The sequence below is a fragment of the Nymphalis io genome, chromosome 7 (assembly GCF_905147045.1).
Source record: "Nymphalis io chromosome 7, ilAglIoxx1.1, whole genome shotgun sequence".
NCBI classification, from domain to species: Eukaryota; Metazoa; Arthropoda; class Insecta; order Lepidoptera; family Nymphalidae; genus Nymphalis; species Nymphalis io.
This window is the reverse complement of record NC_065894.1, coordinates 11381022-11395607: the sequence shown is the minus strand read 5'-3', so window position 1 is coordinate 11395607 and position 14586 is coordinate 11381022. Positions and strand designations below refer to the sequence as shown.

The 14586-nt window shown below is 33.2% G+C and overlaps 1 protein-coding gene across 3 annotated transcripts in view; it reads left to right on the top strand.

The window, feature by feature from the left end:
* Window positions 1-14586, top strand: part of LOC126769442 (1-phosphatidylinositol 4,5-bisphosphate phosphodiesterase) — an 88618-nt gene that overhangs the window by 51236 nt on the left and 22796 nt on the right. For all 3 annotated transcript variants that reach the window (XM_050488245.1, XM_050488244.1, XM_050488246.1), the window contains exons 4-5: window positions 10676-10735; window positions 13600-13737. In XM_050488245.1, the coding sequence (XP_050344202.1) occupies window positions 10676-10735; window positions 13600-13737 (198 nt within the window). The remainder of the gene's footprint in view (window positions 1-10675; window positions 10736-13599; window positions 13738-14586) is intronic.

Sequence of the window (14586 nt, the reverse complement as noted above, 5' to 3'; positions counted from 1 at the left end):
AGCTTTTCAGTTCATCTCTTAGTTGAAATATTGACTTAAAATGTAGGTTTAATTATTTACAATAGAATTTATTTTATTTATTAGGTTTACTTACAATCACACAAATACATTTAAAGAAACAATTAAAACAAACTTATTATCTAAATGTAGAGATTAATTAAAAGTAAACACAACATGCGAATGAAAAATTGAAATACAAAAAAATGTATATTAAATATGACTACGCAAATAGATAAATAAAATAACAATAGCTGTGGTGTTATCAGAACATTATATAATAATAAAAAAACAACATGATCAATATAAATAAATGAAAAAAGAATTAAAGTCGTACAATGTACGTCTTCATAAAAAGATAAAAACTTAAATTAATATCGGAATTGCGATTTAAATGGGCAATGCTGCTACCATTCTTGTCACAATTCAAAGCGATCATGATTTATATTTAATATATTTTTTTATATATTTACGGCCTTAATGTGAATGATACTTTAATGGTGTTAAATATTACTATTAAAAAATTTCAAATTATGAAACAAATAAAAAAGACGAAGAGAAGTAAAGTCGTATTATATTTATCAATAGTAACAGCCTGTTAATGTCCCACTGCTGGGCGAAGGCCTCCTCTGCCTATTGAGGAGAAGGAAAAAAAAGCCTAGATGGCCTAGTGGTTAGAACGCGTGAATCTTAACCAATGATCGTGGGTTCATATCCGGGCAAGCACCACTGAATTTTCATATGCTTAATTTGTGTTTATAATTCATCTGCTTGACGGTGAAGGAAAACATCATGAGGAAACCTGCATGTATCTAATTTAATTGAAATTCTGCCACATGTGTATTCTACCAACCCGCATTGGAGCAGCGTGGTGGAATAAGATCCAAACCTTCTCAAAATTTATCCATAGTCAAATAAATTTTTATCATCTGTCAGATTTATCAAGGATTCAGTACCATCTTAACTACCCGGAGCCGCTGAAATGATTTTCGGTCTCAGTAAATGTTATGGTTTCTTCAAAGGTTTTTACAAAAATAAATACTACACTTAAAAATTGTAACATGCATTATGTATATTTATATAACAAAATTGAAACAGAGTTGATATTTGACTGAAAAATAAACCCTCGGTTTAAAAATGAATTAACTAAGTGTCGTGTATCTTAAATACCTTCTAGTTAAATATATCCAGTTTCGGTTTACGTTTGTACTTTGAAACATAACACAGTGTTGATCATGAGAATGAATTAGGATCCAGTGTCTCCTCGTCAAATTGGTTACAATTTAATTATTTTATTAAAAAACTTTATTAGTCTAGCGACTTGGCGATAACGCTCGATCGAAACGAGGCGAATTCGATTCCCGGTTAGGACCTTTAAAATGTTTTAAAAGTTTTCTTATAAAGGGTTATTCTGTAAGAACATACAACAGAAACCGGTCCTGAAATGACAGAAAGTGATATGCGACATTGATCATAATAATTATAACATTTTAGGAATACACGCATCAAAATAGTATATCACAAGTCGGTTGTCAACATTACACGAGTGAGTAATGGAGTAAGTTCTCACGGAATAGCAATCCAGCAAACTGGACTTTTGAAGCCAGTAAAGCCCATGATTTGCGTAACCATCCTCTGGTTATGTCAGATCGCCATCCTACTGGAGTATCAAAGTGAGAAAATAGAGAGTGAACGAGTGTTTACGCACACACTTTGCAATATAACATGTCCTGCGCAGATGAACGACACTCAAGATTGGTCGCAAGAATATTTTTTTGTTTCATTCGCTTCTATAGGGTTGAAGGTTTTCTGGGTCAACTACGACTTTCTTATTTATTATTCTCTGAATATGAATACGTCCAAGAGATAGTCCGCTGAATTAATTTTCATATCCAATAACTATATAAGATAAATTGCGATTTTATAAATGTACTGGGACAGTAACTGGCTGTTACATTTAAAGCTCGGTAAAGCTCTACTTTGACCTATGAGGTAAAGGCTTTTTAGAGCTTATTTCACCCCGAATATAGCCCTCTTCCTCTTTCATAGAGAAAGTCATATATTTCTTCTCTTTCATGTAACGAAATGTGCCTAAACATGACGCTTCTTTAAAATATTACTTTCAAACCTCATCCACCAAACTAAGAAGTTTAACTTTAAAAACAAGATTTTATTTGTTACTCCAAGCCTTCCTGCAGTTACTACTCAACCTGCATTTAAAGTGGAGTATTTTATTTCAGTTCCAGCACTAACATCCGACTTTAATGACGGACCAAATTATCCTCCAACATGAAAAAGACCTTTTACTTGAACAAGTGTGTGAAAGTGATCCTTTTTCTGGCTAAGTGGCAACCCTAATTATGATTCAACCTATTTTATTACAAATGATAGTGTCGTTATTTATTTACATATTTATATGTTTCTATGTATTTGATTATCTTTACTGTTACATTATTTATGAAGCTGACTGTACCTAGTGACTGCGTGAGTAGTTGGTCTGCTGGCAAAGTGCTGGATTCAAGGACAAAGTCGGGACGATAAAAAATATAGATTTTTTTAGTTGGTAGCCCTTACATTCTCGTACCTCGGCAAGCACCACAAGCCGTTTGTCCTGCCTCTGAACTCGTCTAAATCATATCGTGCTGCCCAAACAGATTCTAAGTGTAAAGGAATAGAAAGTGCACTTGTGTTTGCGTATACTTGTGCAGTATTATGTCGCGCACTATATATCGCGGCTATTCAAGTATTCACCCCTGAGAATTGCTACTGTGGTTGAAATCGGTTAGAAAGACATCATGTTATCATATAATATATATATACGTATGTATCTATATAGCACGGACCCTTGTTTATTACGTTGAATATTACATGCATATGATTGGTGATAAGAGTAACAACTGTGTCAAAGGTTCGTGTAGGACTTACTTGGATAAAAGATATTTTAATTATGATTTTTTAAAACAATAACAGTTTGACTGCTAAGCTTATTAACTAAAACAAAGAACAACAGACAAAAAAACTATTTTTTTTACATATGAGCAAAACATAATAATTTAAAAGTGTTTTAAGTGATAAATAGGGTATGTAAATAACAAATGCTAACCGCCATATTAGTCTTTCCAATTCGAATTAGTTTTGAAACATTTTATTATTGAAGACATAAGTGGAAGGAGGTAGTTATGGAACGAAAGGTGATTTTAAGTAATTTATTTATGTTTTCGAGTTGATTACTTACTTCTTGTACATACATACACACATATATGTATATAATACATTCATCCATTACGTTTATAGCTCTTAAAGTTTTGAAATGAGTGAGCTGATGGTACTATGATGTGTATAGTGACTTGAAATGTTCTTATGTTCTTGATTTAACAAATTCAAAATGTTTAAAAATGCGACATAAGCCCTTATCCAATTATGTCTTCAATTCTTTTTTTAGTTGGTATCTACTTCTACTTCATGCTATTCACTACAAGCTACCTTTATAACTCTGATATATTCACATCGATTGGCTGAATGTATTCCTCACTATAAATACATTCATAAACTCGATACGCCCATCAATGTTTCCGTCTTCAACACCTCACTATACAGTGATATTCTCTGTCTAGAAGCCGACGTATCTAGGTCGCTCCGGTGACGTATAGCGATGTAACAAACCGCTTCACAAAGACTCATTCAATATGCTATTCAGTGATACGCAAGTCGCTCCGTTTTCAAAATATTCGATATCAACGATTGAGCCGACATGGTTCAGTTGCAAGAACATATGATTCAAACCCGGGTACTATTTCAATGTGACAAATTTGTATGAAATGGAGAGAGATTAGCCAACTTCGCATAACATATTAGGTAATAGAGTGCATAAGTGAGTGCGCAAATTCGCTCACTTTCATAATTTCATTCGACACGACAGATCAGAGTTCAGGCGCATCACAAATGTGCTTTCCGAGGCACGAGACAGTAGACACCATTACTCGCTTACTCCAGCTGCTAATGACAATTGCTTATGTTCTAAAATAAATACGTAGTCAAATTTTCAAACTATTCAAAACATAATCTATTAAATTCAATACAAATACGTTATTTAAAAGGGTTTCTAACTAAGTTTTTATTGGTCCGACCCGGGGACTTCCATCCGATCCGTCCGATCCGGGGATCCAGAATCACAGAATTTATAAGGGTAATTTACAATATTACTAAAACATTTCTGTATAACTTACATTTTGTGTTTTCAACATATGTGGATAGAAGACAACAAATAAATGAAAATGCCATAACTACCATACAACTCCATTATCACTGAGTAAAACAAAGAAATTACACAACGAGCGCTCACAATTTCCAGTCTCAGTGCTGATAAGGTCAGTCGCTTTCCGCGATTAGCCCGTTAATATCCGACCGGAATCCGTACAGTACTTCTGCAACGTAATATCCGTGCAATATATTTATATGACTTTAGCAAATGGTTCGAGGAAATGAACTCACTTAAACTAGAAAATGATTAAAACAAAACAAGTGATGCTGCTGAAGAGAATAATTGGTTAAGTAACAGCCCGTAAATGTCCCATTGCTGAGAAAGTACCTGTTCTGCTTTTTATGGAAAAGGTTTGGAGATTATTCCACCACGCTACTCCAATTTGGGATTGGATAAACATGTGTCGGAGTTTTATCCGATCCTTAAGTACGAGATTAATTATAATTAAAAAAAAACATATCTATGTACTTTTTGGCTCTTAATCGGAATGATAAGTAAGTATTATATAGTGCATTGGCGATGTAGGGGTTGGTTAATATTTTTATAGTGCCAATGTCTATGGGTGGAGTTGACCATTTACCAATATTAATAATAAATAAATAACGGGCAACCTTTTTCAAAAAGTCTATCTCTTGATGTGGGACGAAACTATGATGTGCCTACTAACACATAGAAGCCGTAGACAGAACTTAAGAAAGCACTCATTATTGATTAAAAAATGCACGGGATAAAATCCTTATTTTATCCGTACGAAGTTGGGGCGGGTAGCTAGTATTATACATATAACTCTATTGGTTGCCGTAGCGCACGCCAGTAAAGTAAAGTCGGTATGATTTTATCTGATATATGGTTGAAAATGTCAGATCTTCAACAATCATCGTCATATTTCAGCCAATTACACAAAACATTAATGCATTCACACATAAACTTTCCAGATGTATAACACCTTCCATGAGTGAAAACCGGAAATCTGTTCAGTGGTATTTGAGTTTATCGCGCTCAGACAGACAGACAAAAAGACGCGGCGGGGGTAATTTGTTGTAAAAAAATGGGTATCATTTCATTTTATCAATGACGCCTCCACTTCAAAACGGCTGTATTATTAAAAAATAGTAACAAATACAATGTTATTATGAAGGAGGACAGCCAAACAAAAACTTAACTTACCCCTTATCTTTCTTGGTGGTACCATAATATTGCAGTGACCAATTTTTCGCCCAGAGCCTTGGAATTGCGATTCAACAAACAAATGCCGCTTCTGGCAAGAAAGGAGAAGAGAGATCTTCTCCTTTCTTGCCAATGTTCAACGCGATCATGATTTATACCATAACTATTTTTATTTGTATATATTTTTAGGGCCTCAATTTCCTTATGTAAATTCACGAAGCTGCGTCACCACTAAAGGAAAATGGACAGCTTTTATTAAAAAATTGTTAAAAATGTTTGCAAACTTGTGTAATTAATTGAACGTAACTTTCTGAAGAAAGAAGAAACTTTCTGTAATTTATTAATTTGTAAATACAAATTGGCAAGTATTTCAATATTAACATACCTTTGCCCGTCGAGTAAAAATTTAGACTCAATATCATCCAGTTCTTTGCGAGTTAACGATTTAACGTTCACAAATAATACGAACATTCAATAATACGAAAAGGCAGTTTTGCTACCCATATATCAATGGTTCCAAATTCCAGTTTGAAGGCTGATTGAGCCGGTATTCCTTCAGACAAGAGGAACATAACTTAGTTCCCAAGGTTGGTGGCACATTGGTATATGGTTAGTACAGTGGCAGTGGTGACCACAAGCAAGATAAAAACTGCCGAAAACCATAGAACCATTCTGTTGCATTGTACATTAAACTAGCTTATATATTATTAGCACTATCGAGAATTCAGCATCTCTGAGGAGAATATATAAGTTTAAATATTTAGGTCACATTATATCCGCTGACCTTAATGACAATGATGACCTAGAATGGGAAACAACGGCACTATATATAATATGATCACTTACAAAGTATGCTATATGATCAAAATAATTAAAAACTACCCCATGTTCCAACGATACTGGACATATTTTTATGAGAGTTGCCAGTGAGGGAGTAATAATGCTTACTTTTTACAAATACTTGAGATTTAATTACTCATATACACTTTAGTAAAGTTTTCAGATGCAAAGGTATGTAGGTTTATTATATCACTACATATTATAAATCAAAGACCCACACCCGCGTCTGCCTGTCGTTATGTCTGTCTGAACATGATAAACTCAAAATCTACTTAACGGATTTTCATATGGTTTTGACCAGTGAACGGAGTGGTTCATGATGAAGGCGTAGGTGTATAATTCGTTAATGTTTTGTTTAGACCCTTTTTCTACCCGTGCGAAGCCGAATTTATTAAAACCTACTGTGTGTACTACATGTGAAAGCTTTCTTACTATTTCAATTTAAAAAAAAACAGTTTATTCTTCTTTGCAATTATTATTATACGAGTTACTTTCGGAATCGGAGTCTAAACAAACAGGATCTTACGTCTTCAAGATTGTCTCATCAGCAAGCAAATTATACCAACGGTAACAAGACTTATGCGGCTGCAGGCTTGCCGCGTAATTGAGTTCGTCTAGCACCGACGCGATATATCTTAAACTAGTTTGTGAGCGTGTCGTGAATACATGATAGTTTCAGTAGCAGGAATCAGTAATTAAATGCTAGACTGTTTATCTGACTGTAGAACGATTTTTTCATGTTATTCGTAGTTTTTAGGCGTAACTCTTAATGATTCATAAGAACTTGGAATGATAAATTAGGACATAATCATTGAATAGTAATATATAATATATATTTAATCATATTACACTTAAATTATTAAAATTAGTATGTCCGTTGAACTTAGGGTTGACTGAAATGGATTGCTTTTTGGTATTATTTCTGTAAATATAAAAAATATTTAAGCAAATATTTTTCTGATGAAAATAGAGAACGTTGCATTCGAGATTTGCCATAAATAACAGATATTTATATTAAATTAGAATATTAATATAATAACAATAATGTTACTTTATATATACGCTATTCCAGGGTTGTATATTCAAATACAAACGTCAAACACACATCGCTCTGTGCTCATCTTCCATGTGATCACACCTGACTGATTTTATCTTAAACCATATCAACATCCTGACACAGCTATGAATTTGGAAAACGACATCTCATATTTGATGTTATTGAGTCTCACAAACTCAACATGATTTCAAAGATAATCGATTTTAAAACAAGGTATTTAGGATGTCTTTCAGGTGCAATTTTATTTTCTAATTTAAATTTGTTTCGACCAAATTCGGAATGATTCTTTTTAAGGTTTTTAGAGAGTTTTTTTACTCAAATTGACAAGAATTATTTGTATATTACTAGTGTTTGTTTTCGGCTTCGCCTGCCTTTTAGAGAGCTGGTGTTAGATATAAAAAGTTAAGTCTAAAAATATCTTTCTTACCGAACTTCATCGAAATCGGTTCAGTACTTTCGCCGCGAAAGTGTAACAGATAGATATACTAAAATTATTGTAGTATACGATAAGGGGATATGGTATAGAACGATTCAATCCGAACCTCCTCGGATACCTTGGTTTGTAAATAGTCACATTTAGGTTAACATTTAAACTTAGATCCAGACACATGCCAGGTAAGTTTAAACATCTAATGAGAAAAAGTGACACTCAATTTTCAAGTCTGTGGTGTATTAGAGGATGTTTCACACTTATTATTGGCATATGTTCATAACCACAATTTGAGAAAAACACTAAATTTAAATTTTGTTAATATTGGTGTTTTTAATTCTATTCTTGATAAACCTTCGAGCATTTCGGCAATTAAAATATATGAACTTGTTAGTGATTCTCTCAATCTGACTGAGTTTTAGTTTTTAAGCCTTTTTTATTTAATTTAGCGTGTAACGATGTGGCCAAAAAATAAAGGCTTCGCAAAATTACTAAAAAGAAAATATATATATATATATTAGTCAAGCTTTGAATACACAATTTAGAGCTTCAAGCTAACTCCTGAAAAATCTATTCTTTTTATTAGTTTAAGAAGTAGATTAAGTTCATAAAAAAATTAAAGCGCTTGTACCTCAGTACACGTGCCACAAGTAAAGTGAAGTCTCCTTTTTACAACGTTACACATAAAAACGTTTCAATTAAATTAAATTTTGAGATACCTTTTACACGCATCACGTTAAAAAACGTTTTTATTCAAGGAATACTTTTAAGTTGTCCCATATCGATGATATTTTCTTAAAATACACCTTGCTTGTTTTTAAACAATATTGATATCAAGAATTCGTTCAATTTGAGAATGAAAGTATATGGCAATAATAATAAGAATTATAAAGAATTAAATTAAAAGTTTCGCTTTGCATCAGTTGTTGAACCAGCCGTTCAATTGGTAAAACGTCTTATTTTTACCGCACTTTTTCAGCTTTACTTCTAACATTTTCAAAAACTACTAAAACAAAATTGAATTTAAATAAAAAAAGTGTATGAAGCAAATTCGTAAAATAACTTTGTACTTTTTATATATAAATAATATATAATATACTTTTAGAAAAAATGGAGCTATATGTTACTATACTATTTATTTAATTTTTAAAGTAGTTTTGTTAACTTTCTATTTGTAATATTGTGTGGGCCATTAGATATTTTAAAACTTCGATTAGCAAAACTTACTCGAATAGGCTTTTTAGAAATATAACATCTTTTGTTTTACTAAAATTCATTTAACAATTACGTTAAATGTCGTATAATTTTTTACTGCTCTGAAAGATAACGTATGAATCTGTCATGTTGTGCTATGATATGAATAGCTGCACAATTCCCATAAATTAACCTATTCCTACAACATCCAGACTTTAATCAATTAGCTGACAACTTATCCCGACTCCACAAATTTAATAAATCTTATCTCTATATCTTATCGGGCAAGTTATTCGTTTCAATAATATTATTACGCAGATATTTTTAACTTTACAATTGATAAATTTAAATTGTCTGGTACACAAAAAACATTAATAAATAATTACAGTACAGTAACAGCCTGTTAATGTCCCACTGCTGGGCTAAGGCCTCCTCTCTCTTTAGAGGAGAAGGTTTGGAGCTTATTCTACCACGCTGCTCTAATGCGGTTTGGTAGAATACACATGTGACAGAATTTCAATGAAATTAAACACATGCAGGTTCCTCGCGATGTTTTTTTTCACCGTCAAGCACGAGATGAATTATAAACACAAATTAAGCACATGAAAATTCAGTGGTGCTTGCCCGGGTTTGAACCCACGATTATCGGTTAAGATTCACGCGTTCTAACCACTAGGCCATCTCGACTTTTTTAATAAATAATTAAAATTAAAAAATTTATATATATAATAAATTGTTAATATATATCAGCAATATTAGTATTTGATTGACATAACATTTCATTTAAAATATTGGAAAAGAGTATAGAAATTCTTGGCGTTTCATCCCTATAGAACCTACATCCTGAACCGGGTGGTTAAATCTGCCACCGGCTCGGTTCATTTTGAAATCCTACATGAATAAAGTTTATATTGAATTGTTTTACCTTGACTTCTATCTTTTGAAGTTTACGACTTAAAACCTGGAATATCAATCCTAGCCAGTTTAATATCAATCGAAAAAAAAAGCGAAACCAAAACAGTGATAGTTATCTTTATCATACTATGTTGTATTCAATAATTTTACAAAAATACTGGGATTGTAAAGAAAAGTCTACGAAAAATATCTATGGCTAGCGTATTAGATCGAGTTCCTAAGTTCAAACCCAGGGTCAGACCATTAAAAGATTGTTATATTTCTCGAGCAAAAAGTAAAAATAAGTTGCAGCCCGGAGTATAAAAGTTAAAAATATGCACACTCCCGGAAATCGCGTCAAGCTGATGGCTCTATCTTTCCGGTCGTGCTGGGTTACCGTCCCATCGGATTATGAGTGAGGGAATAGAGAGTGCACCTGTGTTTACGCACACACATTTGCAGTATAATATATCCTGCGCAGTCGTTTAGAATTGCGCTAGTGGCTGTAATCGGTCAAGACGTTATCAATTTATTATTTACAGCTAAAACACGTATGTTTACTCGTGGTAGAGCTTTGTGCAAGCTCGTCTGGGTAGGTACCACCCACTCATCAGATATTCTACAGCAAAACAGCAGCACTTGGTATTGTTGTGTTCCGGTTTGAAGGGTGAGTGAGCCAGTGTAATTACAGGCACAAGGGACGTAACATCTTAGTTCCCAAGGTTGGTGGCGCAATGGTGGTGTAAGCTATATTTAACATTTCTTACATGCCAATGTCTATGGGCGTTGGTGACCACTAAAAAATTGTATAGTAAAGATTCGCTATTTGTTACAGGATGGAGATGTCATCGAGTTATGCCAAGTCAGTGACGTGAGGTCTGGCGGAGTGCCAAAGGTAGGTATCGAATTAGATTTTTTTTGTTTGTTTTTGTTAAACGTAATCTTAATATATTTAATTGCTTCAATAAACTACTTTATTATTTTCGATCGCGCATCGTTCGCGTGTGAAGTGGTGTTAGGATACCTTTGTCCTTTTCCGTACCTCTGTCAATGTGTATGCGAAATTTCATTATAATCGGTTAAGTAGACGTAAAAGCGTAAACAATCAAACTAACAAACTTACTTTCGCATTCATAATATTAGGAAGGATAACGTTATATGTCTTAACTCACTATATAATTTATATAGACTTCTATGAAATGGAAATTCATTTGATATTTTTTACTGACATATATATAAGTTATAATAATCTAGTCTGAGGTGTTTATTTCCGAACCAGTGGTAGATTTATGACAAAAAATAAGTGTAACGCTTCTATATTTAATAAATATTTTTGACTATGACCCTGTAGTTTAAATTATTGTTCATCAAACGAATCGTGTCACTTTTATACGTAATAACTAAGTTTCCTCACTAATTGGACCGCAAGAGCTTCATATATTACAAGGTAATTATTTATCATATATGTGATATATAATAAAAAGATATTTATATACTTTATAAGACAAAAAATATTTAAAAAAAACTAATATTATAAGTGCGAAAGTCTATATGTTTGTCTGCCTGGTCGCCTTGCAGTATCGTGGCTGATATCAATCCAAATCTTATCAGGAGAGACGCCACCCCTTTTTATATACTCGATACTGTAAAATCTTATTAAGTTCATTGAAAATGGTTAAATAAATACTGATGTCTATATATATAATATCCTGGGACGTTATTCACACACGGCCATCTGATCCCAAATTAAGCTTGTACAGAGAGCTTGTACTATGGAAACCAGACAACTGATATACTACTTTTTTTTTTTTGTAAATACATACTTATATAGATAATTACACCCAGACTCGGGACAAACAAACATGTTCATGCACACGTCTTGCAAATGTCTTTCCTCGATGGGAATCAAACCCACAACTTTTGCCGTGAAAGGCAAATATCTACCAACCACCAATCAGCCCGTCAATACATGGTCAGTTAAACGTCATAAGACCATTGTGCTTAAAATGTAACGTGTCACATTGGGCAAGACTTAATCTGATCCTTTCTAAATTAACTCTGATCCCGTAATCCCTTGCTAATCCGTCCTTCCTTAAACATTTCGGTCATACGGATTCACGGATCATCAATTTATATTATATATTTGATATATTTAATTTTCGATAATAATACTTTTTATTTCTAAGATCGTTTAAAGGATATTTGAACGTATGAATGAGACATAACGCACAAAACCCAATTTCTTTTTTAATACTGTGTTGCCACATAATCTGCCTCCTCTATATATTATTATAATATATATAAACATTATTATATAGTATTGCTGTTATACTTAATAATGTTGTGTTCCGGTTTGATGGGTGGGTTGTGCATTGGCGATGTAAGGGATGGTTAATATTTCTTACAGCGCCAATGCGCCAATGTCTATAGGTATGAAACTAAGAATTGTTGTGTGTTATGTTGACTTATTATACTGGCTTAAGTGTGTCACCTTGTATCAATTTGTCAATTTGAAGAGTCAATAACGCAATGGTTTACGGGCAGGTTTGATCCTGACCCTTCGGCTATTGTCGTACCTACTCCGAACACAAGCTTTACGCTTAATTGGAGGCGTAAATACGAATGTTGGTAATCTATTTAAAACGGGAACTGCTAATATTCTTATATAAAAAGATCAAGTTCCATATAAATGTACGTATGTATAATATCAACAGTGCTATTTTGTAAGATTTCACTCGTGAAATGTTAACAACCGACTTACGGTGATACGCTATTTTGTACGTGTACCATTTTAATGTTACCGATATAATAAAAGTAAAACTTAGCCGCGTCTGTACATTGAATATATTTTAATTTAATCTTACTGTAATAGTTATTATCCTGGACGCAAGCGTAACTATTTTTTTATATATTTTTTTTAAAAAACAAATTAAACGCGAGTGAAACTCCAGGACAAAAATAGTAATTAAATATTATAGTCAATGTATGTTTTGACGCTAAGAACAAACTCGAAACTCGCCGCAAAAAACGGTCGAGAAATGTCCTAAAGTGATATGCAACATTGATCATTATAATCATAACATTTCAAGAATACATGCATCAAAATAGTATGTCGCCATAAGCCGGTTGTCAACATTTTTACGGGTGTGTAACGACTAAACTAAACTACGGCATATTTAGCTATGCACTGCCAAATTTCATTTACCATATACGTCCATAATTATATTATAAATGAAAATTATCATTTATGTATTTTTTATATAAAATTATTCTTTTATATAATAATATTTAAGTTTTTAGTTAATGTGTTATATTATCTACATACTCAAGGCAAGGCAAGGAAAAATTCAATTGAGCATGTAGTTCAACGTCTTTTACATCGATTTCGTGAATGATAAAGTTAATCAAAGGTATCTAACGTTTATATAGTCATATAAAAATCAATTTTAATACAGGGAAATATAAATTAAAGTTATGCAACATTTTATTATTCAATTATAAAAAAAACCGTTTAATAACAAAATTAATTTTGTCGTAAAAAATTGTGTAGTAATCATTACTAATGTGTTAAAATGAAGCGTAGTGTCTTACTATAATAATAATAAAAAAAATATCCTGGGACACTTTTCACATACGGCCATCTGACCCCAAATTAAGCTTGTACAAAGCTCGTGCTATGGAAACCAGACATATACTACATATACTACTTTTCTTTTGTAAATACATATATATCTTACTAACGAAGAATTCCTCCCACAGGATACGAAACTGAACAACAATCTGGTCAACAAGCACGGGAACAATTTGGAGGAGAAGTCTCTTACGATATGCAGCGGGACGGATTACATCAACATCAACTACCAGCACGTGGTCTGTCCGGATGCGAACACTGCTAACGTATGTTTAATATATTTAAACCCCTCTATATTTCAGTAGTTTCAACCAGTATATTTCAAGTAGGTTCAACCCCAGGTCGACCCCATAAAATGTTGACGTTTTTCTGTCGAAGATTCTCAGTAGCAACCTGGAGTCTAAAAGTTGGAAGTCCCGTGCCTCGGAAAACACGTATAGCCGTTGGTTCTACGCCTGGATTCTTTCCGGTCGTGTCGGATTGGATTATAAATGTAACGGAATAGAAAGTGCGCCTTCGCACAAACTTGTGCATTATAATATCAAATATGTCCTGTGCAGTTAGCTAATGTCTATTGAGATTTCAAACGTAAATTGTCACTACACTATCTACACCCTGCTTCTCAATTTGAATGATCGATAACTCAAATTTGCTAGTTTCAGTTTAAATAACTTTAAACGCGCATCGGGTATTCATTGGCGACTTAGTTTAATTACCAATTATGAGTAGGGGATCAACTATAAATTAGTTACCTAGTTTAAAATTGAATTGGTCTGTAGATATTGAAAATTTAGACTGCCTCGTGATTTTGATTTAGTGGGTACATGTGAGGCTGCAGACCCGGAGGTGCTAGGTTCAAATCCCAAGTCGTGCCAGTAATAAGTTATTGGGTTTTTTTCTGTCAGAAAATTCTCAGTAGCAGCCCGGAGTTTGGAAGTTGGAGTACGTACACTTTGGTGCTTCGAAAAGCACGTAAAACCATTGGTCCTGCGCCTGAACTCTTTTCTTTTTATTATGAGAACTAGAGAATAGAAGACTAGACTAGAGATAGAAAGTGCACCTGTGTTTGCTCACACACTTGAATGTCAGAAATGTCAGAAAGTGATATGCGATAT